General features: G+C 40.6%; 1 protein-coding gene across 1 annotated transcript; it reads left to right on the top strand.

Moving 5' to 3' along the window:
* The first annotated feature begins 3172 nt into the window (after nucleotides 1–3172).
* On the top strand, nucleotides 3173–3499 carry LOC145769045 (uncharacterized). The gene has a single exon (XM_082580642.1). The coding sequence runs from the start codon at nucleotides 3173–3175 to the stop codon at nucleotides 3497–3499; it is 327 nt and encodes a 108-aa protein (XP_082436768.1).
* The last annotated feature ends 21998 nt before the right edge of the window (nucleotides 3500–25497 follow it).

The following is a 25497-nucleotide window of genomic DNA, read 5'->3' as shown; positions in this document are numbered from 1 at the left end:
AAACGATATAAACTTCATTGCTGCGAAGCAGTCATTGGAAACCGCGTGATTTCTTCAAGTTGGCGTGCTTTAACAGTGCTCAGTCCTGCGGGTGGATTAGGAAAATCGTGACGTCACCGGCGCAATTACCGTACCTGTTGTGTTCGCGTCACACACAACATCGTTTTTCAAATTTGACCATCAAAGCTTAACCATCTTTGAACTGAAGCTGATTTCGTCAATTTAACCGAACTGCTGATCTTCACCAACCTGACGATCAAATTTGCGTTTATTTACCAAGTTCCCATCAGTGTCACGTGACATCTCTCATTTGCTGAAGTTAGCTTATGCTGTTACGAAGCGGATTTGCATACACAGTTATGGATTCCAAAGCCGAAGCTATTCAACAAGCAGCTGATACTTTGAGAGACAGTTACAAGCGTGGTGAACAGCTGATGAGCAAACGTGAAAACCTCACAGAAGTACAGACTATCCTGTTAGAAATTGACAAAAATTATGCCTCTTTAATGGTGCTTTGTGTCGATGTCCCTGACAATGATCAAATTCCAGGAGGCCTTTCAACCAAACGGGATTACATTCAAGGTAAAGAAGAATTTGCTGATAGAGCCAAACAGTAGTTCACGAAATGCGAGAGGACAGACACTAAAACTCCTCCATTTCGCTCACATCACTCGTCCTCGCGTACCCATTCTCACCGCTCCAAATCCGGAAGCATTCGGTCATCGAGTACAATGTATAGTTTGCGTCAACGTGAAGCACATGCTAAATTGAAACTAGCTCGTTTGACAAAAGAGCAGAATGATGCCAGGCGACGAGAGGAAGAAGAACTAGTTCGTATGGAGCAGGATAAAGCTCGGTTGGAGCAGGATAAAGCTCGCTTTGAACGTGAGAGTGCCGAAGCTGAAGACCTGCGTCAGATTAAAGCTGCCGAAACTGAAGCCGCACTCTGGCGAGATGATTCTTCTTCGGTTATCAATATTGGATCAATGGCACTCGTACGATTGCCACAGCAAATCTTCACTCACAAAGACACACACCTGGAACCTCTGCGTCACGGCGATGAGCGACACAAACAAGATCCAACTGCAACATCTGCAAGAATGCCAAACCAAAAGGTAAATTACCCTTGTTATTATACTAGCCGACAATCTGATCTTTCAGAACGACTTCTACCTAAACCAGATGTTAAGAAATTCTTTGGTGACCCGCTCGATTTCTGGGCTTTCTGGCACCGTTTTAAGTCCCATATTTCTGATTGGTTGACACCCGACAGGAAAATGTCTTACCTCATGCAGCACTGCTGTGATGCAGTCTGTGAACAAATAAGGTACCTTGCCGATAGCAGCGAAGGTCACAACTGCTATGATGAAGCGTGGGAAGTATTGAAACGGAGGTATGGCCAACCGCACGTTATTGCGCATGCTAGCGAGGAACGTTTGAGAGCTGTTACCAGAATTTCTCACCACGAACCCGAGCAATTGGAAAAGTTGTCGGTCCTGTTAAAAAGATGTTGTTCATCATTGAGCTCTAACACCGAAGCTTCGAACTTGGATACCGTGCAGTTTATCACCTGCCTTGCAAATAAGCTGCCAGTGTCTCTGAAAGAAAAGTGGGTAATTGAAGCTCTGAAAATCAATGACGACACTGGAAAAGTGGCTGGATTCCAACACTTTGCTGACTTCATAACGAACGAATCTAGGATTGCTAATTCAATCTATGGCGTAAAACTCTTTTCATCAAAATTTGACATTAAAAAAAAGAGTTTCACGCCATAGAAGTCGACAAACTTAACAAGCCTGACACCAGAGGGAAACAAAAGGCTTCACTGTTTATGTTTAACGTAGTGACAAAACCTACTAAAAGATCCGGACAGCTCCGAATTGGCAACAAGCAACTCATACAATGTATCTTGTGCGATAGTACACATTTTTTGCAACACTGCAAAGAGTTCAAAGCCAAATCTGTCACTAACGATAGCAATTTGTAAGGAAGAACAAACTGTGCTGAAACTATCTTGGACCAAATCACATACGTGCCGACTGCAGAAGCCGAGGTGAATGCACTGACTGCAGAAGCTCATTGCATCATTCTCTCTTACATCGATATATGGCCACAACTGGAGAACAAATCCAGAGACGACATCCTAACCCCATTGCTAATAGAAGAAATGACAGCCAGCCAGATGATCCTGAAAGAAGACCACCAGAAAGGAACACAAATGTTGTGGAAACCTTCCATTCCAGAACGAGCAACTCGGCAACTTACTTGGACTTCGTCCCTGTACGTGTGACAGGAGAAGGAAAGGTAATACATACTTATGCTCTCCTAGATTCTGGTTCAAACCGTACCTTTTGTGAACGAAAACTTGCAGAGATGCTTGAACTGAAGGCTGAGCCATCTGGTGACTTCCAGGTGCAAACACTGTCCTACAGTGGACCATATTCCTTTAACTCTTTAACTGTTTCGTTGAAAGTTTTACCAGTGGTTGGCAGCGAAGTGCAAGAGCTGACAGATGTAATCGTCGTTGACAAGATACCTACCAAGCCAACTCCAGCGCCTTCTCCAGAGTTTCTGCAAACGCACAAGTACCTCCAAGGCATTAACTTGATGCAACTGGACCATGGTACAGTTACACTGTTGATCGGAAATGACCATGCTGTCGCCCACCGATGCATTGAAAGCCGCTTTGCACCTAACCCGAAGCAAGGACCTGATGCAGTCAGGACACCCTTAGGCTGGTTGCTTAGAGGTACTCGACCAAAGGAGACAGGCTTAGGCAATTTCGATGCTGAATCCGACGTTTCAAATTTTCTTGTCCGTGGCATGAAGTGGCCCACCGATGTAGAAGACTTGTCCGATTTAATAATTACTGATGAAGGAGAAACATTATCTCCAACAGCTGACACTGACCTTTATGATAAGGAAGGTCTGATGAATCTGCTACGAACCCACAAGGAACTGTTAGAATTTGGGTTTAATTTCTCGAGGGAAGATCCCATAGCTTATGACATGATGTCTCGAACATGTAGACGGCCATTATCGCTTACCATTGCTATGGCGTAATGACACCGTCGAGCTTCCAGACAGCCGTGACATGGCTCTATGACGACTAGACAGCCTGAAGAAGCACCTACAACGTGACAGCGCTCTTCATGAAAGGTATGCAGCACAAATGCAAATCACCTTGGACAAAGGCTATGCTGAGATCATTCCTCAAGACAAAATCAACAACGACTGCCGTAAGTGGTACATACCTCACCATCCTGTGATTAATCCAAAGAAACCAGACAAACTTCGTATAGTCTACGACTGTGCTGCAACGTCATGCGGAAGATCACTAAACGACTTTCTGATGAAAGGCCCAGATCTCATGAACTCTCTTGTTGGCGTCCTGCTGAGATTCCGCAAAGGACGTATAGCCATAATTTCAGACGTGGAAGCAATGTTTTACCAAGTCAGGATCTCACCACGTGACCGCGATGCCATGAGATTTTTCTAGTGGCCAAAGGGAGACGTATCCAAAGATCCTTCCGCTTATCGGATGAAAGTGCACATTTTCGTTGCAAAGTCGTCTCCCAATTGTACAACATTTTGCTTGCGCGAAACCGCTAGAGAGCACGGGAAGTACTTCGACCCTCATATTGCTGAAGTGGTGATGAAAAATTTCTACGTTGATGACTGCTTGGTGACGGTTGAAAGTGAAGAAGTAGGAATCAAGTTGGTTCATGATTTACGAAAGCTTCTGGGTATGGGTGGCTTAACGAAGTGGTTATCCAACAATGAGAAGATAATGAAGATGCTCCCTGATGAAGAAAAATCAAAGGCAATGCTTAACTTGTTGCCCTCAGAAAGCCCAAGAGAGCGTGTCTTGGGTATAAACTGGGACGTTACAAGCGATGAGTTCCAGTTCACGGTTGACTTACCGGAGGATTCACCTACAAAGAGGAAGGTGCTGTCGATAACCAACTCTCTCTATGACCTACTTGGATTTGTCTCACCTGTCATACTTGAGGCAAGGCTCATTTACAGCGGTATTTGCCAGAAGAAGCTGGGATGGGATGAGGCGGTCGACGAATCTTATTTGAAGAGATGGATTGCCTGGAGAGACAGTTTGCTCCACCTGAGAGACATCAGGATTCCTCGTTGTTACAAGCTGAAAGTGAGCGGCCTTCCTCCTAAAGTTCAGCTGCACTTCTTTTCTGACGCCTCTTCAGTTGCCCGGGATGCCGGGAACTTTTACGTTAGCGGCACCTACCACTGTGTATACATAGGTCTACAGTGACAGTGTGTACATGTATTCTATAATTTCGCAAAGCACTTCTTTCGAGCCTTGTTCTGCGCAAATTGTTTTATCAATGCATCATAGTCCAGGGATCTGGCAATCCTAATTTCAATGGAGATAATTGCAAGAGCAGAAAGCCTGTAATCTATCATGGTATTCTTGATCAGTTTCATTCTGCTGAAGGTCCTTTCAGAACTGGCGACAGTATCTGGTGTGGTCAGAAGAATTCTGATGCAAATGCAAAGATTCGGATATATCTCCTGAAGGCTGTTCTTTTATATGTACGTTATAAAATTGCTTGCCGTGACAAGTCCTCTCTTTTTCTCGATGACATAAATAAAACGATTCAATTCCATGATTAGTTCGTTGGCATCGATGTCTTTCATTTTTCTTTTTAAATTTTTGCAATTATTCTCCAGTTTATTTTCTCTGAGACACTTCTTTAGGCTTTTAGCATTATACAGAAATCTAAACAACTTGTAGGCCTACCACTCCACGAGTTGGTCAAATAAGAGCGAAGAAACAGAAGGTACCGTATGGCTTGATTAGTGAGAACAAGAAAAATAGAGATTTGAATTTTTCTTCAACAGGAAGACAACTCGAATCATCAGCACATTCGTAATCAAACATTCTCTTTCACCGTGTTGTTATTTGCTCTTATCACAGCGCGTAGAAGGCAGATCACGATTGAAAGAGCTTTGTAGCGCAAACAGCAAACTTGGCTTGTTTTAGGTTGTTGGTGGTAGTCTTTGAAAAGCTCTTTAAATTGATGAATATTTTCGCAGTCGCAGTACAGCGATTAGGATTATTAGGCACCGCCCAAACATTTTAGGGGCCCTTATGCCTTGCGGGGCCCCCTCCGGTCGGAGGGCGCTTGCTACGCCTCTGTCCACCAGAGCTTTCGACAACAAGGAATAGAATGGTCATTCAACCCCCCAACAGCCAGCCATATGGGCGGAGCCTGGGAGAGAATGATGCGCACAGTACGGCAAATTCTTATGAACATTTTACCAAAACCACTCGATGATGACACATTGCACACATTACTTCTTGAAGTAGAAGACTTCGTTAATTCAAGACCTCTCACCGATGTGAAACTGGAAGTTGATGGCGACTTACCCCTTACATCTAACCACTTATTGAAGTTGAATTTTTCAGCGAACTTGCCGCAATGTTAAGCTGCGACAGAGATGGCTACCGACCAAGTGATCGATACCGCCATGTGCAGTTTCTGGCAGACACCTTTTGGAAGCAGTGGGTTAAGGAATACCCACGATCTGTGATGTCAAGAACAAAGTGGCTTCACAGAAAGGAGAATATCCGATGACGAGACATCGTCCTTTTGATTGATGACTCTGCTCCCAGACAACGATGGCCACTAGGCAGAGTAATTGAAACATTTCCTGATCGTCACGGAGTTGTTCGTTCCCTAGAAGTGAGGACTGCAACCGGATCTCTGAAGAGACCAATATCCAAACTTTGTGTAATTGTCCAAGAGGATGAAGATGATCCAGATGAAGACGAGACACCAATAGACACCGTTGAGATTCTGTTGGAAGATCAGAGCGATGAGGAAGAGACTAAAGACTGAATTGCTACATGGCAATAGACTGTTGAAAAACTTTTATTCATGAAAAGAATGACCCAGCTTGGCCCTTCTTTGGCCCGGGAGTGTTAGATTTTCAACAGGTCCTTGAAAGGCCTGCCTTTCGTTTCATTGCATTACTCCCGTTAATTTGTGTACTCGCCACCTAGCGTCGTTTCCCCTTCATTGTTATGTTATCGCTGGTTTGTAAATGGCAACATTCACCACGAAATTGTCATGGGACTTTCTAGACATTTCGTTTGCTGCTAGTTTGTCAGCTAGCCAAACTTGTTAGCTACTGTAGTTTGTGACTAAAAATTGATTGGTTGATGTTTGTTTATGCTTTGTTAGCTGTTTCTCTGTTATGTGTTTCTACAGGACTTAAGTTTGACAACTGCTATGGTAATATCTATTTACGTGTAGGCTACCATATAGGCTGTCTGTTTCCATATTTGCAGCTTGCCATCTCTCAAAGTTCAACTTACTGGTGAGCCTACTTGTGACGTAATAATGTTTTGTGTAGCTGAATGTTGACTTTCTACCGTGAACAAACGTAACGTAGCCTATCTCTGGTGTGCGTAAATTGTTGTTAGGCTAATATATCAAACTTAAATATTGCAGAGTCAATCGCTATAGAATCCTTCGCCGTGCAAGTGCATCATTTGGCCTTTACTGATCCGGTCATACTACCGGTACGTTTATTATTCTGAATTGTATGATCGATTGATTTGTGTCGTGAATTGTGGATTCATGTTTACTACTGAATTATTATCGACTAATCGCTAATTTGTCAGCTTCATGGCAATAAATACTCGCAAACCGATCTTAACTAGGCCATGTGAATTACCACGTTTCTTTGTTTTCTAATGATTTGGTCTAGCACTCTAGCGTAATGGTTGTACGGTACGTAACTACGTACTAATTGTGAAAGGTAACATCGCGAATTTATTTATTCAGTGCGTCATTGGCCAACCTGTGGAACTTGTGTACCGTACAGTGGATTGAGAACTGTTAGTCAACAAATTTGGTACGTTTATCAGTTCGACTGTTGTGCTTGCTGAATTGTGACCAGTGTCTTATGTTGTGTTATTTCTTGACAGAAAAACAATTTAAATTTCATTGCTGCGAAGCAGCCATCGGAAACCGCGTGATTTCTTCAAGTTGGCGTGTTTTAACAGTGCTCAGTCCTGCCGGGTGGATTAGGAAAATCGTGACGTCACCGGCGCAATTACCGTACCTGTTGTGTTCGCGTCACACACAACAATGGACTTGCTAGAAATAAGCAAAGATTGCATCACCTTTGTCACACCTGTTGAAACATTACATCATCGTTAAATCTTGAATTACGAGATATGGTGTAAGCCAAAGCCAACAGGTGCTTGAATAGCTGGATAATGCTTATCATTATTACGTCACAGAAGATGATTACGTGCGTTTGGAATATTGCAATCTATTCTCGTCATTCTTAAAACTGTGGCTTGAAAAATTGGTCGCATATTAAAACGGTTTTGCTTGTGCTTTACCAACTAGACGAAATTTTCGTCTTTATGTCAGTAATTTGTATTGTAGTGACAAGTTTTAGTGGGTACGGTGTTTCATCCATTCTTCGACAGCCTTGGAGCTATTTTTACAGAAATACAATTCTTGAATAGACGTTTTCAGACGAATGTTTCTTTCGGTCATTGCATACAGACGAACGGATCCAGGAAATTTATGTTACAATTTTCCCACGAAGAGATTATGGTTTACCATTTTGACCATAAATAATAAAGATGGACTTGTTGGTTGGTAGGCCACAGAAGAACTTAAAGCACAAGAATAATAAAGACGTGTTGTCAGTTGGGAGTGGGACAGAAGCACAAAAGAATTAAAGACGTTTCTTCTCAGTTGGTACTGAAGAACTTCAAGCTAAAAATTAAAGACGTTTCTTTGTTGGTTCTGAAGAAAAACAACATTGACATTCATTGGCAAGAAAGAAGAATAAAGACAATCGATCTGTGCTTGAAGACTCAAGTGGACGAATCCAAGCAAGTTTTGTGGAACTTTCAATAGCCTAGATTGGAAGTCTCCAGAAGTGGTAGGACTTCATATACCCCTACAACTACGGTATTGTGCATTTAAATTCTTTTTGTATTTTTACGGTCTTTGCAGTTAAATTTTTTATAACTACTGTAATATTTTGTGTGTTTGTGTAACTTAATTTTTTTAATTGTTAAATTTAGCCCAACATTTAATATGTCTACACTCGGTGTCGACAAGGACTCGACCGCCGTCGACTCGACTGGGTTTAAACCTGATGATGTTCTTCGCGGTCGGGCAGACCATTCTGGAGAGGGACCCAGTAACGATGAGGCTAAGTCAGTTCGAGAGGCCCGGCATCTTAGAAGGGATATTTTGACTCAAATTGGGGAACTTTTTGTAGCCCTAGGTTCTTTGAGTGATAAGCAGGAACTGTTAATTTTTCGATCTAACTTATCTACTTTGGAAAAGGAATTACGGCATTTCCATGCAGTTTTGAGTAAAATTTTTAACTCTGCAATTTTAGTAGAATTTCGTGATAGGGTAGATCCCGAATTTAACTCGTAAAAAATTACTTCAAACAAAAAGTAAGTGAGTTCTCAGATATGTTGGATGCTGACATACATCTTGAGGATAGCGCCTCAAATGTAAGCACTAGGATGTCTAGGAGTTCGTCTCGGATAGTTGCACAAATTAACCTACAGCTAAGACGAGAGGAGCTCCAGATACAAGCCGAAGCAAAAGCAGCTGAGGCTATCGCGAGAGCTGAGGCCATACGAGTTGCGGCTGCAGCGAGAGCTGCTCAAGCCGCCGCGAGAGCCGAAGCGAGAGCTGCTGAGTTTGCACTCAAAGACGCCCAGTTGAGGGCTGAACAACGTAAGGAGGTAGCTTTAGCTGAATGTCGATCAGAGTTGGGCTCCCGGCGTAGTTCTAAGAAGGGCTCTTCTAGCCATTCCAGAAGTGAACATCAATCGCAGTTAAATTTACATAACTTTTTCCAGACACCTGTTCAATCCATGGCTGGACCAGTGCAATCCACACGTTTTCAAGCTGTTTCAGGAGGTCTCGGGGCCGCGTCTAAGGGTCTTCCAAAGGTTCTAGAGCCAAGGCCTGCGAACTATAACCGAACTCCTCCCCCGGAGCGTGCAGGTCACGGGGCCGCCATTAGCAGTAATGCTTTGCCCCCTTCACAGTTTTCAGCGCCGCTAGTTTTTGATTGCCCAGCTACACGTAATTTGGGTGGTTGTGAGAGGCGTATCGTGTCTACTGAATTTAACTTGTGTAAGGATCGTGATCGGGCTGTGCATGTGACTGAGCCCCCTCAGCTCCTTAAGGGATATAGCTTGTCTTCTCCCGCTAAATCGAGTTCTCAACAACAGGATTGCTTTTTTGAATACCAAAATAGTAGGACGTTTTTTGATAAGGCGGCCTTGATTGGTTACGATGGTAACAATATTCCATTTATCTTCTTTAAAAATCGTGTTATGGCTCTGATGGCAGCTTCTCCTTTTAAAGGGACTCGTTTGATTTTGTTACAAGCAGCTTGTGTTAGAACAGCTGCGCAAACGATTGCTAATTTGGTTTCCGACACTCCTGGCTTGTCAGAGGAAGACAGGATAGAAATGTCGTTAGCTCGCTTGTCTCAACGATTTGGAGTTCGTGAAGGTCTTTTTGCCGAACCGGAAATTACGAAGTACCACTATGGTAGCAAATTGACTTCGATCTCTTCCAGTGATTTGAAAGAGTTTGAATTGTCGCAGTGTCTGCTTTACGCGCAAGCCTACGGTCAGCGCGATAAATTGGAAGAAAGTTTTGTTTTGGATTTGGCTAAACGACTCCCGTTTGATGCTAAACAGCGCTATCTTGACTTTTAGGTGATCAGTATGGTAGCACTAATGAGCCTACTTTTCAGAGTTTGTTCTTCTTCGTCGTATGAGCTGTTCTTCCGGACTATATGTTTGGACATGATGTCATCAGCCACTCGACAGTCTCGTCATCCAGGGCCTTCAGTCCAAGCGTTCCATGTGGTGGTTGATGGATTGGGCAGTCATGGACGACATGATCTACTGTTTGGTCTGTGGCGCCACACTCGCATCCCGGTGAGGGAGCCAGACCCCATCTGCACATGTCTGAACGAAAGCGACCGACGCCGGTTCGTAGGCGGTTAAACCGGACCCACGCAAGTCTTGCGAGGGACATTCCCGGAGGGTGGGGATCGACGTCGGGTAGGAAATCACGGAGTCGGGAGGTGTTGTTTTGCCACTCCATGTTCCATGTGTAGTTCGTCCAGTGTGCCGCACTTATTCCAAGATCTTCAACGTTGTTCAGAAGCTGTCGTGCGGCGGGCACAAATGGGCGTCTTGATTTCAGTCGCTGCTGTCCTCCAGGTAGGCGCTGGAGTGTACTGTGGAGGAGGTGGTCGGGGTCCAGTGCGCGACGAGCAAGGGAAATCATGGCTCCTTTACGGCGAAGCTCAGCAGGTTGGATGCCTGCAAGGATGGGAAGGCAGTCCGTTGGAGTGGGACGCAGGCATCCAGTCACAGTGCGTAGTGCGTCATTGATGGCGGTGTCAATGTGGCGGGTGTGAGAGCTACGGCACCACACTGGTGCGCAGTACTCAGCGGTAGAATGGACGAGGGCCAAGGTAGCTGTGCGAAGGGTTTTCGCATCAGCTCCCCAGCCGGAACCCGCCAGCCGCCTCAAAAGTGCAACGCGCGCAGATAGTTTTTTGCGCAGTGACTCCAGGTGTCGTCGGTACGTGAGTGACCTGTCCAGGGTTACGCCGAGGTAGGTAGGTTCGGCGCAGTAGGGGAGGTGTTCGTCATCGGTGGTAACTTTCTGAGGATGATGAGGGCTTGATGCTTGGTGGCCAGGTGCTCGATGATGTTGAGCTTGCTGGCCGTGATGCCCTCGGTGTTCAGCTGCGGTACGGTGGGTCGTCGGTACTTTTCGACAGTGCGAGCACTGCCGTGCCTTAAAAAGGGCATTTCCCTACCCACCCTGCGCTGAACAGTCTCATTAGCTCTTGTTTGACAAGCTTCGTTTCGCATACGTATTTTGTATAATTTCGTATGTTACTGACGGGGGGGACCACGTGAAGGTGCTTGTCTTCCTCCCCGCAGAGTTTGTTCGATTTTGTAGTACGGGAGGAAACGCGCAAGTCGACTGATTTTAGCACTATGCTAATGGGCGATTCTGGTGAGTCGCAGCATTTTAAAAAGTTTGGCAAAGGAAAATTGCCTTCATGTCCGGTTAGGCAGAGGTTGGTAAAACCCCATGACAATGTGATTTCAGGGAGTTTGCAGTACTCGACTGCTGTTGGCGCACCGCGTGGTGGTGAAGCTAGACGTAGAAACTTACCGGCATGCATTTATTGTTCGTCACGGGGTCAAGTTGAATATCATTTTTTGTCTAATTGTAAAGAATTTTTGCGCTTGACACCTAAAGATCGGAGAGATGTTATAATTGTTGAATTTTTTGCGCCAGCATATGGTGAGGGACTGTAATCATGCAAACAACTGTCGTCAATGTGGGCCTAACAACGATAGGAAACACTTTTTTCTGTTGCATGATTTTTATGTGACCCCACGTGATTTTCTGGATTCGGTCGGCAAAGATGATGCTTGTGCCAGAGTTCCTGTGCGTAATGTTAAGATTGGAAATGTTAAAGCAGCCTCCGCATTACTGCTGCTCGTGTTTTGAATCCAATGATGGGTAAATCGAAGTTGATGTATTGTCAGCATGATCCTGGTTCGCAGTTGACGTTTGTTTCGAGTGATTTGGTGTGCGAACTTGGCCTTAAACCGTACAATAAAGCGTCGTTTAAAATGGATACCCTGGCTGGTCAGAAAGCTACTTGTGCTGACCTTGTTAAACTCAACATCAAGTCGTTAGAGACGGATGAACTGTTTTGTGATATAACTTCGGTGGTTAACCAGCCTTGGTCTGACGATGTTAAAACTTTACCGCATAAGCAGGATTTAAGTGGTTTTTGTCATTTTCATGACGTGAATATGTTTCATTTGAATGATTGTAGTACTGTAGATGTACTGATTGGTAACGACAACGCTTATTTGATGTGGGATAAAGAAGAGCGTCTTGGTAAAAATCGTAGTGAACCACATGCTTTACTCACTCCTCTCGGTTGGTTGGCTTGTGGTGGTAAGTCACCCTTAAATGAAAGCGTTGCTAACGTGTGCAGAGTGCAGACGTCTTCAGAGTCGGATGTCATCTCTGACTTTCAGCGTAAAATTGAGTCTCGTGATATGGAAATAGCAGACCTGAATAAAGTCACTCGGCAGCAGTGACCGAGTGGTTAGCGCGTTGGGCTCGCAGTCGAGAGCCTGCATGTTCGACTCCAGCCACCCGCACTTGCTGTTGTTTCTGTTGGCAAGAAACTTTACGATAATTGCCTCTACCCAGTGATCGATTTCGAGTAATGGGTAGTACGAAATTTAAGTCATAAGTAGAGTAGACAACCGGAAACAGACATTGCAGTTGGCTGCAGCGTGGGTCGGAAGGCGTACACCGATGCATAGCGCTCAAATCCGCTTTCCCGCAATGCAGGATAAAGATAATAAAACAAACAAACAAACAAAAAAGTCATTCAGGATTTGACCTTGCAAAATAAAACCTGTGAATTGTCTCGCAATGACATTTTGGCTAGAGAACTTGTTGAACCGAATAAGAAGTTGAAAGATGGTCGATTTGAGATACCTGTACCATTGAAGGAAGATATTGATCTACCTAACAATTTTGTGTTGGCGTCAGATAGAGCTGCTGCTTTAAGAAAGAAGGCTTTAAAACAAACTGAACTTCGTGATTTCCTTACTGACACCATAAAAGATCTTAAATCTAATGGTTATATTGAGCGTGCTGGTGAAGCAGGAAATGTAAAGGGATTTGAGTGGTATTTACCATACTTTGTGACATCACAATAAAAAAGCGCATTGTTTACGATGGCAAGTCTGGATTTGGAAGAACTTGTGTTAATGATGTAATGTTTTCGGGTCCTGACTTGTTAAACCCTCTGGCAGATGTCTTGGCTAAATTTCGGCTTAGTAGATTTGGTTTCGTGGCCGATATGACTAAGTATTTTTTTCACATTTTGGACACTTCAATACGTAAGCCCAATTTTATTGAACTGCTTACGTACACAGGCAGTGCCGTTCGAATCGTGAACGAACGCCCTTTGGTACCCTTGAGTGACGACCCTAGGGATTTTACTGCCATCACCCCTGCCTCACTTTTGACCCCATATTTAGACCCATACTGTGCTGTTGGGCAACCACATGATCGTGACCAACTAAGAAGGGATTATCGGTTCAATTTGTCGCTTTCTCAGCAGTTTTGGAGTAAATGGATAGATTTTTACTTGCCAGGGCTTCAGAGACGGAAAAAAATGGTTAAAAATGGCCGAGAATTTGGAGCCTGGTCAACTTGTAGTGGTGGGTTCTCTCCAAGTTATTAGTAAACGTGGGAATTATCAACTTGGGAGGGTGCATGAGGTAGTCCCACAAATTAAGAAAGGGAAGCCTGTGGTTCGTAGAGCTAAAGTTGCCGTCTGCAACTATGATGACAGTACGGGGAAAGCGAAAGTAGACTACGTGTTGAGGGATATTTCGTGCCTCGCCCACGTAAAGAACACTTAACACTTTGATCCTCAAAGTGAGGCCAGATCTGGCCCCCCCTCACATTTCCTTTAATTACTTGAAGCATAGTAATGCCATGCACTTGGTTTTTCTTGACTTTTTCTAAAATTGCAAGGCAGATCTGATGATGTAAAGTTTGATAGCAAAAGATGTGTAATTTGTTTGTAAATTCAAGATTTTAGTAAATTTTTGCTGATTTTGGCCGACGTTTGGCAAAGCATGAAATCGATTTCTTTTCGCTTACAAACGATAAGCTCATAATTGCTCCGTGAATCAACATGCGCAAGCAGAGAGACTATCGCGGAGTTATGCATTGTATTTTTTGACCTAAATTTGTCCCGAGCTGATGGCTGGAGCAGTTCAGTCAGAAAATCACTTCTTTTTCATGTTGATTCAACGTCTCCAGACTACCAATATAGGTAGTCTTGAGAAACCAATATGAAACAGAAACGATTTTCTTATTGGGTGGACAATAGATCATTTTACTCCTTTTTCACAGCATTGCATTGAAAAATCACACAATGCCCAAACATTTCTTGTGCTATAATATACTAGCCAGTGAGCACGCAGTTGTTTATAAAAAAGAATACGTTCTATTTTTTTATTTTTAGCGACTCGAGACATTGTAATCCACCACCAAATTGCGGAGTTTTCCATAATTGTTTTGATTGACCTAAATTTGTCCCGAGCTGATGGCTGGAGCAGTTCAGTCAGAAAATCACTTATTTTTTATATTGATTCAACGTCTCAAGACGTGAAACCAATACATATAAAACAGAAATGATTTTCTTATTGGGTAGACAATAAATCATTTTATTCCTTTTTCACAGCATTGCGTTGAAAAATCGCACAATGCCCAAACATTTTCTTGTGCTATAATATACCAGCTAGTGAGCACGCAGTTGTTTATAAAAAAGAATATGTTCTATCTTTTATTTTTAGCGACTCGAGACATAGTAATCCACCACCAAATTGCGGAGTTTTCCATAATTGTTTTGTTTGACCTAAATTTGTCCCGAGCTGATGGCTAGAGCAGTTCAGTCAGAAAATCACTTCTTCCTTATATTGATTCAACGTCTCAAGACGTGAAACCAATATAAAACAGAAACGATTTTTTTATTGGGTGGACAATAGACCATTTTACTCCTTTTTCACAGCATTGCATCGAAAAATCGTACAGTGCCCAAACATTTTCTTGTGCTATAATATACCAGCCAGTGAGCACACAGTTGTTCATCAAAAAGAATATGTTCTATCTTTTATTTTTAGCGATTCGAGAAATAGTTATCCACCACCAAATGTATATCATTCAAATTATTGAAAACAGTAGAAGTTCGATCCGACAAATATCCATTGCTGTATACAATACGTTACTGTACGAAAGACATGCAAAACCCATAGGCTATAAATCAAAATTCTATGAAATGACCAAAATTTGCCGTAAATGTGTCTGATTAGATTTGAAGGCTTTACGTAGACATAAAAACTTCCACAAACGTGTTCTTTATTCATGTATTAGTAGATCTATTAGGTAAATTGTTGTCTTTGATAGAGTTTTTTTGTGCTGTCGTTGCAGAGAACCTTGTGTAATATCATTTTATTCGAAATTACATTCTCATACCGTAGCAGCAGTGTTTGCAAAACATAAAATGTAGTCTTCTTTCGAACAAAGAAATGGGTGAAGACCAACTTTCAGTTGTTCACTGTTCATGCTTGCGTAAAAAAAAAACATTTAGAACATGAGAAAATCTATCATGAAACTGCAATCAGTGTAACCTAATTAGCGATATATAGTAGATTATTGGTTTTTATGAATTCAAGGTTGATACTTTGCACTGTGTTTTTTGGGTGGTAGGCAGATACCAAACTCGATGATCATTTACTTTTTGTCATTGTTTTGTTCATCACATTTTCACCACTGGATAGTGGATATAGCTATGAATGGCTTTTAATATGAAATTATATAGGCTATTTTTTATCAACCTTTATTTTATGTTTATTTTTTTGTATTTTTATGATCTCATGACATTGACTTTCCTACACAATTCCTACAATTTATTGAAACATACATACACATTACGTAAATGATGTAAACACAATTTGATAGCTTCTTTACTCCACACGTCAGATTGCTAGTATTGCCATAAAGATTCAATTACATTTTATGTGTGCAGGATATGTTTGAATAATAAAAAACTTGCTCTTTTCGTTTTCATAATCTCGCAATCTTTGCTAAATCGCATTGAAAAAAAGGTTGCACTTTATTACGTGATGTGCTGTAGGCTACAAGTTTGTTTTTCTACATAGCTAATATCATAGACAATGGATAGACAACAAAGTAGGCTAATTGGGATTGATTAGTGTTTTTCAACCCAATTTGGCTACTTTGTTGTCTATCAATTTTCTATGATTGTAAGCCAAAACCACACAAACAAAAAAGTTAATAGTTTAGGTACTATTGCTAAGGGATGCTTGGTTCCATAATATATAGAAATTATGAGTTTCGGAAAGCATTGGCTTTTGAAAAACAAATGCAATTTTTGTTTCAATTTGATACTGAAAACAATATAAATCATTGAATATCAGGGCGATATAATTAGTCATTTTTACATTGCACAACAATGTAAACCGCCATTGTTTACTGAAAATTTCAGTCATTGTTTACATTGTAACATAATGTAACAATGCCAGATTTTCCAACCACTAAAATATCTATGGTTTTTTGCATCGAAGATTTCAGAAGTAAAGCACGATGTAAGATTCTCACGCTAAGCTATCTAATATGATACGCTGGCACACACACTCCGCATTGCGTTGGCGCGGGCTCATTGTTTTGCAGCGCTTTGCGTAAAATTGGATTAGCACGGTAATTAAAAGGCGGCAACATAAAGTAAAATAATCGTTTTTGGGTATCTTTGCAAAAAATGAAATATCAAGTTAAGAATACAAAATGTCAGATTATTAATATTTCAAACTTATAGACAAGTGATTTTTCTACACATTAGTAAAAGTTATGTTCAAAAAGAACCAGCAGATCACACGTAACAGCTGGTTGAATTTGGTCCAAAAACAGCAATCCCTTGAGCAGTTAACTTGCAAAAAAAGGTTGAAAAGCAAAGGGTTAAGAGTTAGGGTTTGAGCCTAGTTCTGTCTGCGGTGGCCGACACTTGTCTGAGCCCGGAACAGTCGGTTATTATCGCAACCATTGTATATAGCGTCATTTTTGCGTGTAGTAGGCCTATCTATGGTACCAATTTCATGTATCGTCGTGTATTATTTTTATTGCTGTTCAACTGTTCATTCTTTGCATGCCCTTCGTATTTGCGTATTAACCTAGCCGTCAGTGATTCAAACAATTTGTGTATCGTGTGTTTTTATTTATTGGCTCACGATTTTCCTTAAATTATTTTTTAGTTATGTCATGTTAGACTGTCATAACTAGGGGTCGCTATGTTACGGACAATATCTGTACAAATCAAACGTCACATAAAACCGTTGTCTACTGAACCTGACGTTTTACGTCATGGACTTGCTAGAAATAAGCAAAGATTGCATCACCTTTGTCACACCTGTTGAAACATTACATCATCGTTAAATCTTGAATTACGAGATATGGTGTAAGCCAAATTGAACAGATGCTTGAATAGCTTCATAATGCTTATCATTATTACGTCACAGAAGATGGTTACGTGCGTTTGAAATATTGTAATCTATTCTCGTCATTCTTAAAATTGTGGCTTGAAAAGTTGGTCGCATATTAAAACGGTTTTGCTTGTGCTTTACCAGCTAGACGAAATTTCCGTCTTTATGTCAGTAATTTGTATTGTAGTGACAAGTTTTAGTGGGTACGGTGTTTCCTCCATTCTTCGACAGCCTTGGGGCTATTTTTACAGAAATACAATTCTTGAATAGACGTTTTCAGAAGAGTGTTTCTTTCGGTCATTGCATACAGACGAACGGATCCAGAAAATTTATGTTACAATTTTCCCACGAAGAGATTATGGTTTACCGTTGTGACCAGAGATTTTGACTCGTTGCTGTTCTTTCCATAAAAACGTTTGAAATGCATCGTTATTGCCAGGTTTCATGATTTATTTTGCAAAGAAATCGAGAAATCCATTTTTCTGGACTCTCATATTGTTTTGAATCTTAAAGAAGAAGAATTAATTGACATTCGTAACGATGGAAATTTTAAGCTTATTCACAAGCAGATGCCTCTCGACGAGTTCTGGATAAAAATTTAAAATAAATACCCTTGCGTTGGAAACAAAGCTATTGTGCTTTTGCTGCAGGTTTCCACGTTATACCTATGTGAGAGTGGATTTTCCCTATTATCGAACATAAAAACTAAAAAACGAGAACGACTGCTTATAGTCGAGGAAGAAATACTGGTGGCTTTATCGAATGTGCCCCCAGATATTAAGGGACTTTGTGCAAGAAGTCAAACCCAAATTTCACACTGACTTTTGAATAAATACATTTATTTACGCGCGCTATAGCCTACTGCACAATTAGAAGGCGAATTGCTATGGAAAAAAACAGCTGTGACATCACTTACAACAGTGTGGAAACAGAATTCAATTGGTAAAAGAACAAAATTAAGATTGTTGCGAACTCTCGTTTTCCTAATTGCCACATGTGAATGTGAAATTCGGACATGTAAAAAACGTAACACTAAAAAGTTAAAAAGTTTTGAAATGTGGTGTCATAGAAGACTATTACGCATCAGCTGGATGGAAAGAAAAACAAATGAATTTGTTCCTCAACAAAAAGACGATAAATGGAGTCTGATTAACAACATTAACCTCAGAAATAATTAGGCTATGAGATATTTCGGACACATACCTAGCAAGAAGCAACTCGTTGGAAAATTTAATGTTGACTGGAATGGTGCAAGGCAAAAGGACGTTAAAAATGAAATATTTTATCAATATCAAGCAAATTATGGGAATAAAAAGCATGTACTAATAAACAAAGACAGAACAAAATGGAACCAGTTCATATGGGAGATCACAGCTGATCAAACATGTTCAATTTGTTGAAGATATTGTACAACTCATTCTGTGTTATTTTATGCAGTTATTAGAAATACAGAAACCTCATAAAATTGATCCAGTTTTGCCAGGGTGCCGCAAACAATTTATCTGTTTGATAGGGTGCCGCAAGGTCAAAAAGGTTGGGAACCACTGGCCTAGGCAGGGATGGAGGAACCACGTGGGCCTCGTGGGCCTGGGCCCACCTACTTTATTTTCTGGGTGGGCCTGGCCCACCCACTTTTGAAAGCCAAATTTCTTCGAAAAGGTAGCGAAAACGGCAAATTAGAGGAGTTCCAAAAAAAGCTCTTCACTCATACACACTAGTTTGATTACACAGGCCAACAAAAAAATTTTGGCACAAAAGGTGAGAGTCAATTTAAAGTATTTCAGGGCCCCTGATTCCAAAAATGCACTTGGTTTTTTCGAATTTTCGAAACTACCAGGAATTGAATTTCGAACCAAGATTACGTTCTTCCGAAACAAGGATAAAATTTTAAGCAGCTACTTTATTGAAGAACACAAGTTTGTATTCTGTAATTATATACGGTAAATGGCCTTCGTACCTTGATGGGTGTTGCTCAGTAGGCTATAGTAGGCCTACCGTAATAAAGAATTGCTTTTGTTCATCGATGGCTTTGTTTTGCTTATTCGTCTAGTTTGTTAGGCCAAACAATGTAGCCTATGTATTTTGTTGTTTGTACTTAGTAGCTTAGTTAGTAAGTCTGATACTGTTGAAGTCAACAAATATATTAACGCAAAGCACAAGATATATATATTCTACATATTCTACATATATATATTCTAAGTTTTTTTTCTGCAGATTGGATTACGGTTATAATATTTAATATCTTTTCAGGAATGCAGGTTTAGAGGTTTTTTTTTTGCAGATTAAATTACAGCTGTAATATTTAATATCTTCTCAGGAAGGACAGGTTTAGAGTTTTTTTTGGCAGATTAATTTACAGTTGTAATATTTAATATCTTTTCAGAATTATCGATTCTTTACTGTTTACATGTTTTTTGCAGACCTTCTGATGATCCGTTAGGTGAAACAATTTGTAAAGGCTTCAGATAGTAATAACTACATTTGATTTTATATTCTACATCTTAATATTGTATCTTAAGGCTTGCTTCACGTCGTATTTTGATTGTTACTAGGCCAGTAAACGTTAAATAGCCGTTTGTTTGGGTTGTATTCAACGTGATTGGTTCCAAATAGCGTTTATAAAACTCAGAAGTGTGCCTGGGATTACTTTCAGTTTTGTCTATGTAATAAACGACACGACGTTAAATCTATAGGGGCTCAAAATTGCAAAAAAAAAATGTTTTTGCTGTATCTCAAAAATTAGAGCCAATTTGAAAAAAAGCAAGTGCATTTTCGGAATCAGGGGCCTCGAAATACCCTAAAATTACTCTCACATGAAGTGCCTAATAAAAAAAAAATTTTTGTTGGCCTGTGAATGATGAAATCTAATCTTCAAACTTTTCTGTTGAGCCCAACTGTTGATGGGCAGCACATGTGGGTGGGGTAGCGTGTGATTGGTGGAGTAATCTATGAATCAATCTAATTGTTCTCTAAGGTTAAAACAATGATAACATTACATACTATGCAGTGCATGCACGTAGGCCTACTGTATAATGCTGCAGATTATTTCTCCCAGGTTGGTATTAGCCTATAACTGTGTGTGTATTTTGCCTTTTTATTTGTGTGTACATCGCCATATTTTGTGGAGTGTTATAGAGCAATTTAAAAAATTTGTAATATGTTTGGCCAAATCGGGCCTCAAAACGAAAATTTTTTGCTGGTTGGCACAAAAAGCAATCATGAAAACACAATCTAGGCTATAAACGATTTGAAGTATTAGGATTGCAACAATGTTATGGGGGGTCTGGGGGGCGAAACCCCCCAGAAGTTTGATTAACTTTGACTGCTACGCTTTTGGGCCCACTTACTTTTAAAATGGTTCCTCCATCCCTGCCTAGATGGTAGCCTAAATAGCTGAGCAAATCAAACCTAGGATAGGCAAAGACAAACAGCAGTAAGCCTAGGCCTACATACAAAAAACATCTTTATAAAATACAGTTAAACCTTAGCAAAACGACCCCTAGAAAGCCCAGATAACAAAAAACCGAACTCCAAATTGACAAACAGACGCCAAGAAACGACTATGAAATGCACGCTCTGTCAGGTTGAAGGAAAGATGATGAACAACTCTTCGACCTACCACTGCCCCAGCTGCTCAACTAACTTCAAGGTGATGAAAGCATGCTGTGACCCTACAACTCCATTTTTAGTTCCAGAGACCCAAAAAGGTAACACTTTCGATTGTGGTATATGCAAGAAGCAAGGCATTGTTTGCTTTTGTAACACGCTAAACACCTTGCCAGAAAAATCGAAAAGTAAGGTTTGCCAAAATATAAAATGCAATAGAGTTATTTTGTACTGTAAATGTGAAGAATTTTATGTGTATGAATGTGATAAGGAACCTTTTCAGTGTTAATGCGGTTTTCAGTGTTTTCAAAAACAAGATTTATATTAAGGATTTATGTACTGCACTTTTATTACAATTTAAATGGCTACTTCAAACTTAAAGATTGTCACTTATAATGTAAATGGCCTTGGGGACACGATAAAGCGAAAAATTGTTTTTAATTATTTGAAAAATAAGGCTTGTGACGTTGCTCTCCTTCAAGAAACCCATAGCACGCCTGACGTTGAAAAGCGTTGGCAAATGGAAAGGAGGGGTCAAGTGTTGTTCAGTCACGGTACTTCAGCTAGCAGAGGTGTCGCAATTCTATTTTCGAAACGCTTTTCAGACAAATTGGATAGCATTACGGACAAAACTATAGATACAAATGGAAGATACGTTATCTGCAATATCAAATTTGGGGAGTGCAAGCTCACATTATTCAACATTTATGGCCCAAACATTGACCAACCGCAGTTTTACGACAACCTGTTTTCAATTCTTGAAAGCATTGATCACGAAAATTTAATCGTGGGTGGAGATTTCAATCTCGTTTTAAACGAAAATTTGGATAAGCAAGGAGGTGCCCGAAAACATATTAACTTCCGTTCCAGTCAAACACTCCGTCACCACATGGAGCATTTACAACTGCTTGACATATTTCGACTTAAGCTCCCAAACAAAAAGCTTTTTACACGAATACAAGCAAATCCCTTCACTGCCTCTAGATTAGACTTTTTCCTGGTATCAAAGAATTTAACCCAACAATGCGAAAGCTGTTCTATTCAACCAAGCGTAAAATCTGACCACAGCGTAGTCAATTTATTATTGAACGTATCTCCAAATCAGCGCGGGAGAGGATATTGGAAATTCAATGGCTCTCTGCTGAGCGATCGCTTGTTTACAACTGAAACAAAAGAGTTCATTCGGGAGTTCATTAGTCATAATGACACACCAGATGTTAATCCCAACACACTGTGGGACGCCTTAAAATGCGGTCTGCGTGGCCATATCATCAAATATAGTGCTAATAAATCAAAACAATTAAAGGCAAAGCAAACCGACATTGAAAAACGACTTGAAGACACCAAGCAACGAATCTCTGACGCAAGCCCTGACGATGAGTTGTTAAATTCATTGAAGGCTCTGCAGCTTGAGCTTGATAAATTTGCGGAAGCTCGCACCCGCGCAGCGATTGTTTGAAGTCGAGCCAGGTGGGCCGAGGAAGGAGAAAAAAACACTGCGTATTTTCTAAATTTGGAAAGACGCCAAGGCGTCTAAAAAACGATAACGTGTCTAAAGTCGAATAATTCAGACGTGACTAACCCAAAAAAAATTCTTAAAACTCTAAGTTGTTTTTATGAAAATTTATATAAAACACAAAGTACATTTTCTATGACACAAAAAACCAAAAAGTTTCTCTCTTCGTTGTCCATCCCAACTGTAAACAGAGACAACTTGCTGGTTAATGAAATCACAGAAGATGAATGCTTTTGTGCTAGTAAAAAAATGGCAAAGAATAAATCTCCTGGTTTAGACGGTTTTTCTATCGAGTTCTACAAGGTGTTTTGGCCTGAAATAAAGCAAGTGTTCATGAAATCTGTCTGTTTCACAAAACAGCATTCTCAATTAACGCCTACCCAGTCCGAAGGAGTAATAACGCTTTTGCTCAAACCAAACAAAGACCCACTATTGCCAGATAGTTACAGACCTATTACCCTCTTGAATGCTGATTACAAAATTCTTAGCAAAGTAATCAATAACAGAGTTAAGCAGCATCTAAATGCGCTTGTCGCTCGTGACCAATCAGGCTTCATTCCTGGTCGATATATTGGAGACAATATTCGTTTATTGTTTAACATAATGGATTACGCTGAACACAAACGCATACCCGGAACAATACTCTCAATAGATTTTTATAAGGCATTTGATACCTTAGAATGGGATTTCATATTCGAATGCTTGAAAGCGTTTGGATTTGAAAACGAAGTTATAGAGTGGGTCAAAATCTTTTATAAAAATCCTACATGCGTAATTACCAACAATGGTTTTTTCTCAGAAAAGTTTGATGTTCAGCGAGGTGTGAGACAAGGCGATCCTTTATCGCCGACAATTTTTGCCCTATGCATAGAGATGCTTGCAATAGCCGTGCGATCCAACGACGATATAAAGGAGATTAAAGTGCTAGACAATGAGATAAAAATCTCCTCTTTACTGGCTGATGACACTTTATTGTACACTGATGGCAACGAAGAAACGATAAGTAATACGTTAACATTGTTTGACAAGTTCGGCTCACTTTCCGGGTGTAAAATAATAAATAAACCAAACAAAATCTACAGGTTTTCACATTGGTACAAACTTTGGAAATAGCAAGCCCTTAGCTTGCCCGAACCTAACTTGGGCAGAAAACAATTTTACTTACCTTGGCATTATTGTCCCAGTCAGACAAGCATCACCGACAACTATTGGTACTCTAAATTTTGACCCTTGTCTACAGAAAATTTCAGCTTTGATAAACATATGGTCTTCGCGAGGCTTAACATTATTGGGAAAAAAAACAATCATTAAAAGTTTGTTGACGTCCACGTTGATGTATAAACTTAACGCTCTTCCTGTTTCGATGCCTAAAAAACTTTTGTCTAACATCAACAGAAAACTTTTCCAATTTCTGTGGGGCTCGTCTTGGGAACGAGTAAGTCGCATGACTCTTTGCTGTGATATACATGAAGGAGGCATAGGAATGCCAGACATACAGTCTTACATCTATGCGTTCCAATCTCGATGGATAAGCAAACTGCTCGATGAAGATTATTCTGCTCCTTGGAAAATTGTTGAACAAGCTTTGGTATCCCCAACCATGCTCATGTGTCTAGCAACCAGCACCTTTACTTCAATAAACAAAAAAATCAAAAATATTATACCCTTCCAGTCAACCTCTGCTTGCATGAAGTCTCTGCAAATATTATACTGTCACCACAACGCATCACACGCCGAGACTTTGCATCAGCCCTTATGGTTAAATAAGTCAATAAAACTCAATGGGAAATCTCTGTATAATAAAGAATTAGCTGAGGCGCAAATTCTTTTTTTTGGCCAATTGCTAGACCATAACGGACAGTACCAGTCCTATGAGGACATATGCTCAGCTTACAACTTGACACCCAGCAACGAAACATTTATTAAATTTATCGAACTCATCTCATCATTACCTCCTTCCTGGGATGGAGAAAACAGCAATTTAAATCGCCCAAACTACACCACCAACATTACCACACTCACATCCAACCTAAACACAATATGCGAATCAACAAAAACTGCATATCACTTTTACCTTGACAAAGTCAAATTAATTCCGACAAAGCAACAAAACAGATGGCAGCACATTGCTGGAATGAATTGGAACCTAATGCGGTGAGAAAACATTTACAAATCTGTACACTACAGCACGCTAGAGAGCAAACTACGAGCGTTCCAAATAAAGTTGAACCTCAGAGCAATTGTGACCAATGACGCGTTGTTTGCGTTTGGTCTGAAGGAGAGCAACCTCTGTACATTTTGCAAAATTGCTACGGAGAATACCTTTCATTTGTTTTGTGAATGTCATGTTGTAAAGAATTATTGGGAAGATGCTTTTTTCTTGGATATCAGCCAAACTGAGATACCCTGTTATAGCTAATGACCAGTTGATTCTGTTTGGAACAGTGAATTCTAATTTGTTGAATTGTTTACTTTTATGCGCACGATATGTTGTTTATCGATGCAAATATGCCGAAGCTAACCCGACAATTTCCCAGTTTATTCAAACGGTAAAAGAAACTCAGCAATCAGAGCGAGTGATCGCCGTAAAGTTTAAGAATTTGAAAAAACACCAATTGAAATGGAACCACATGACATAGATAGTTTGTGAGCTAGAACTTGCATGCATCTTGCTGATGTGCTGATGAGTACTATATCTTTGTGTTTGTTATCTCTGTACTGGCAATTCAGGAAACACACAGAATCCCCACCGATCAACTCGAGACGTGGGCTCAACATAACAATTACATAACATATACAAACATAGAACCTGATAGAACCCCCTTCTATGCAGGGACAATGTTCATCGTAAAGAAGGACATACACGATAGGTCCGAAATCACACATCACACAATAGTACAAAATCGAATACATCACCTCAACATCAAATGTGGTAAAAATAACATAAACATATTCAATGCATACCTTCCGCAGAGCAACGGAGAGAGAAAGTCATGCTTTGAACTGCTCTCCGAGGCTATGCTGGAATATGAACATCAACATGTGGTCTTACTTGGTGATTTTAACGTGATCCTTGATCCGTTGGACACTGCTAAGCCGCAATTTTTCTTCACTACACCGGATAAAACAGCACTTAGAACATTAATACATCATAACCAATTGACAGACATATTCAGACAAGAATATCCTTACAAAA

The sequence above is a fragment of the Aplidium turbinatum genome, chromosome 4 (assembly GCF_918807975.1).
Source record: "Aplidium turbinatum chromosome 4, kaAplTurb1.1, whole genome shotgun sequence".
Lineage (NCBI taxonomy): Eukaryota > Metazoa > Chordata > Ascidiacea > Aplousobranchia > Polyclinidae > Aplidium > Aplidium turbinatum.
This window is presented reverse-complemented; position numbering and strand designations above follow the sequence as displayed.

Excerpts from the sequence above, each read along its gene's own strand:
- LOC145769045 (XM_082580642.1), top strand. The coding sequence starts at position 3,173 with ATGCAAATCACCTTGGACAAAGGCTATGCTGAGATCATTCCTCAAGAC.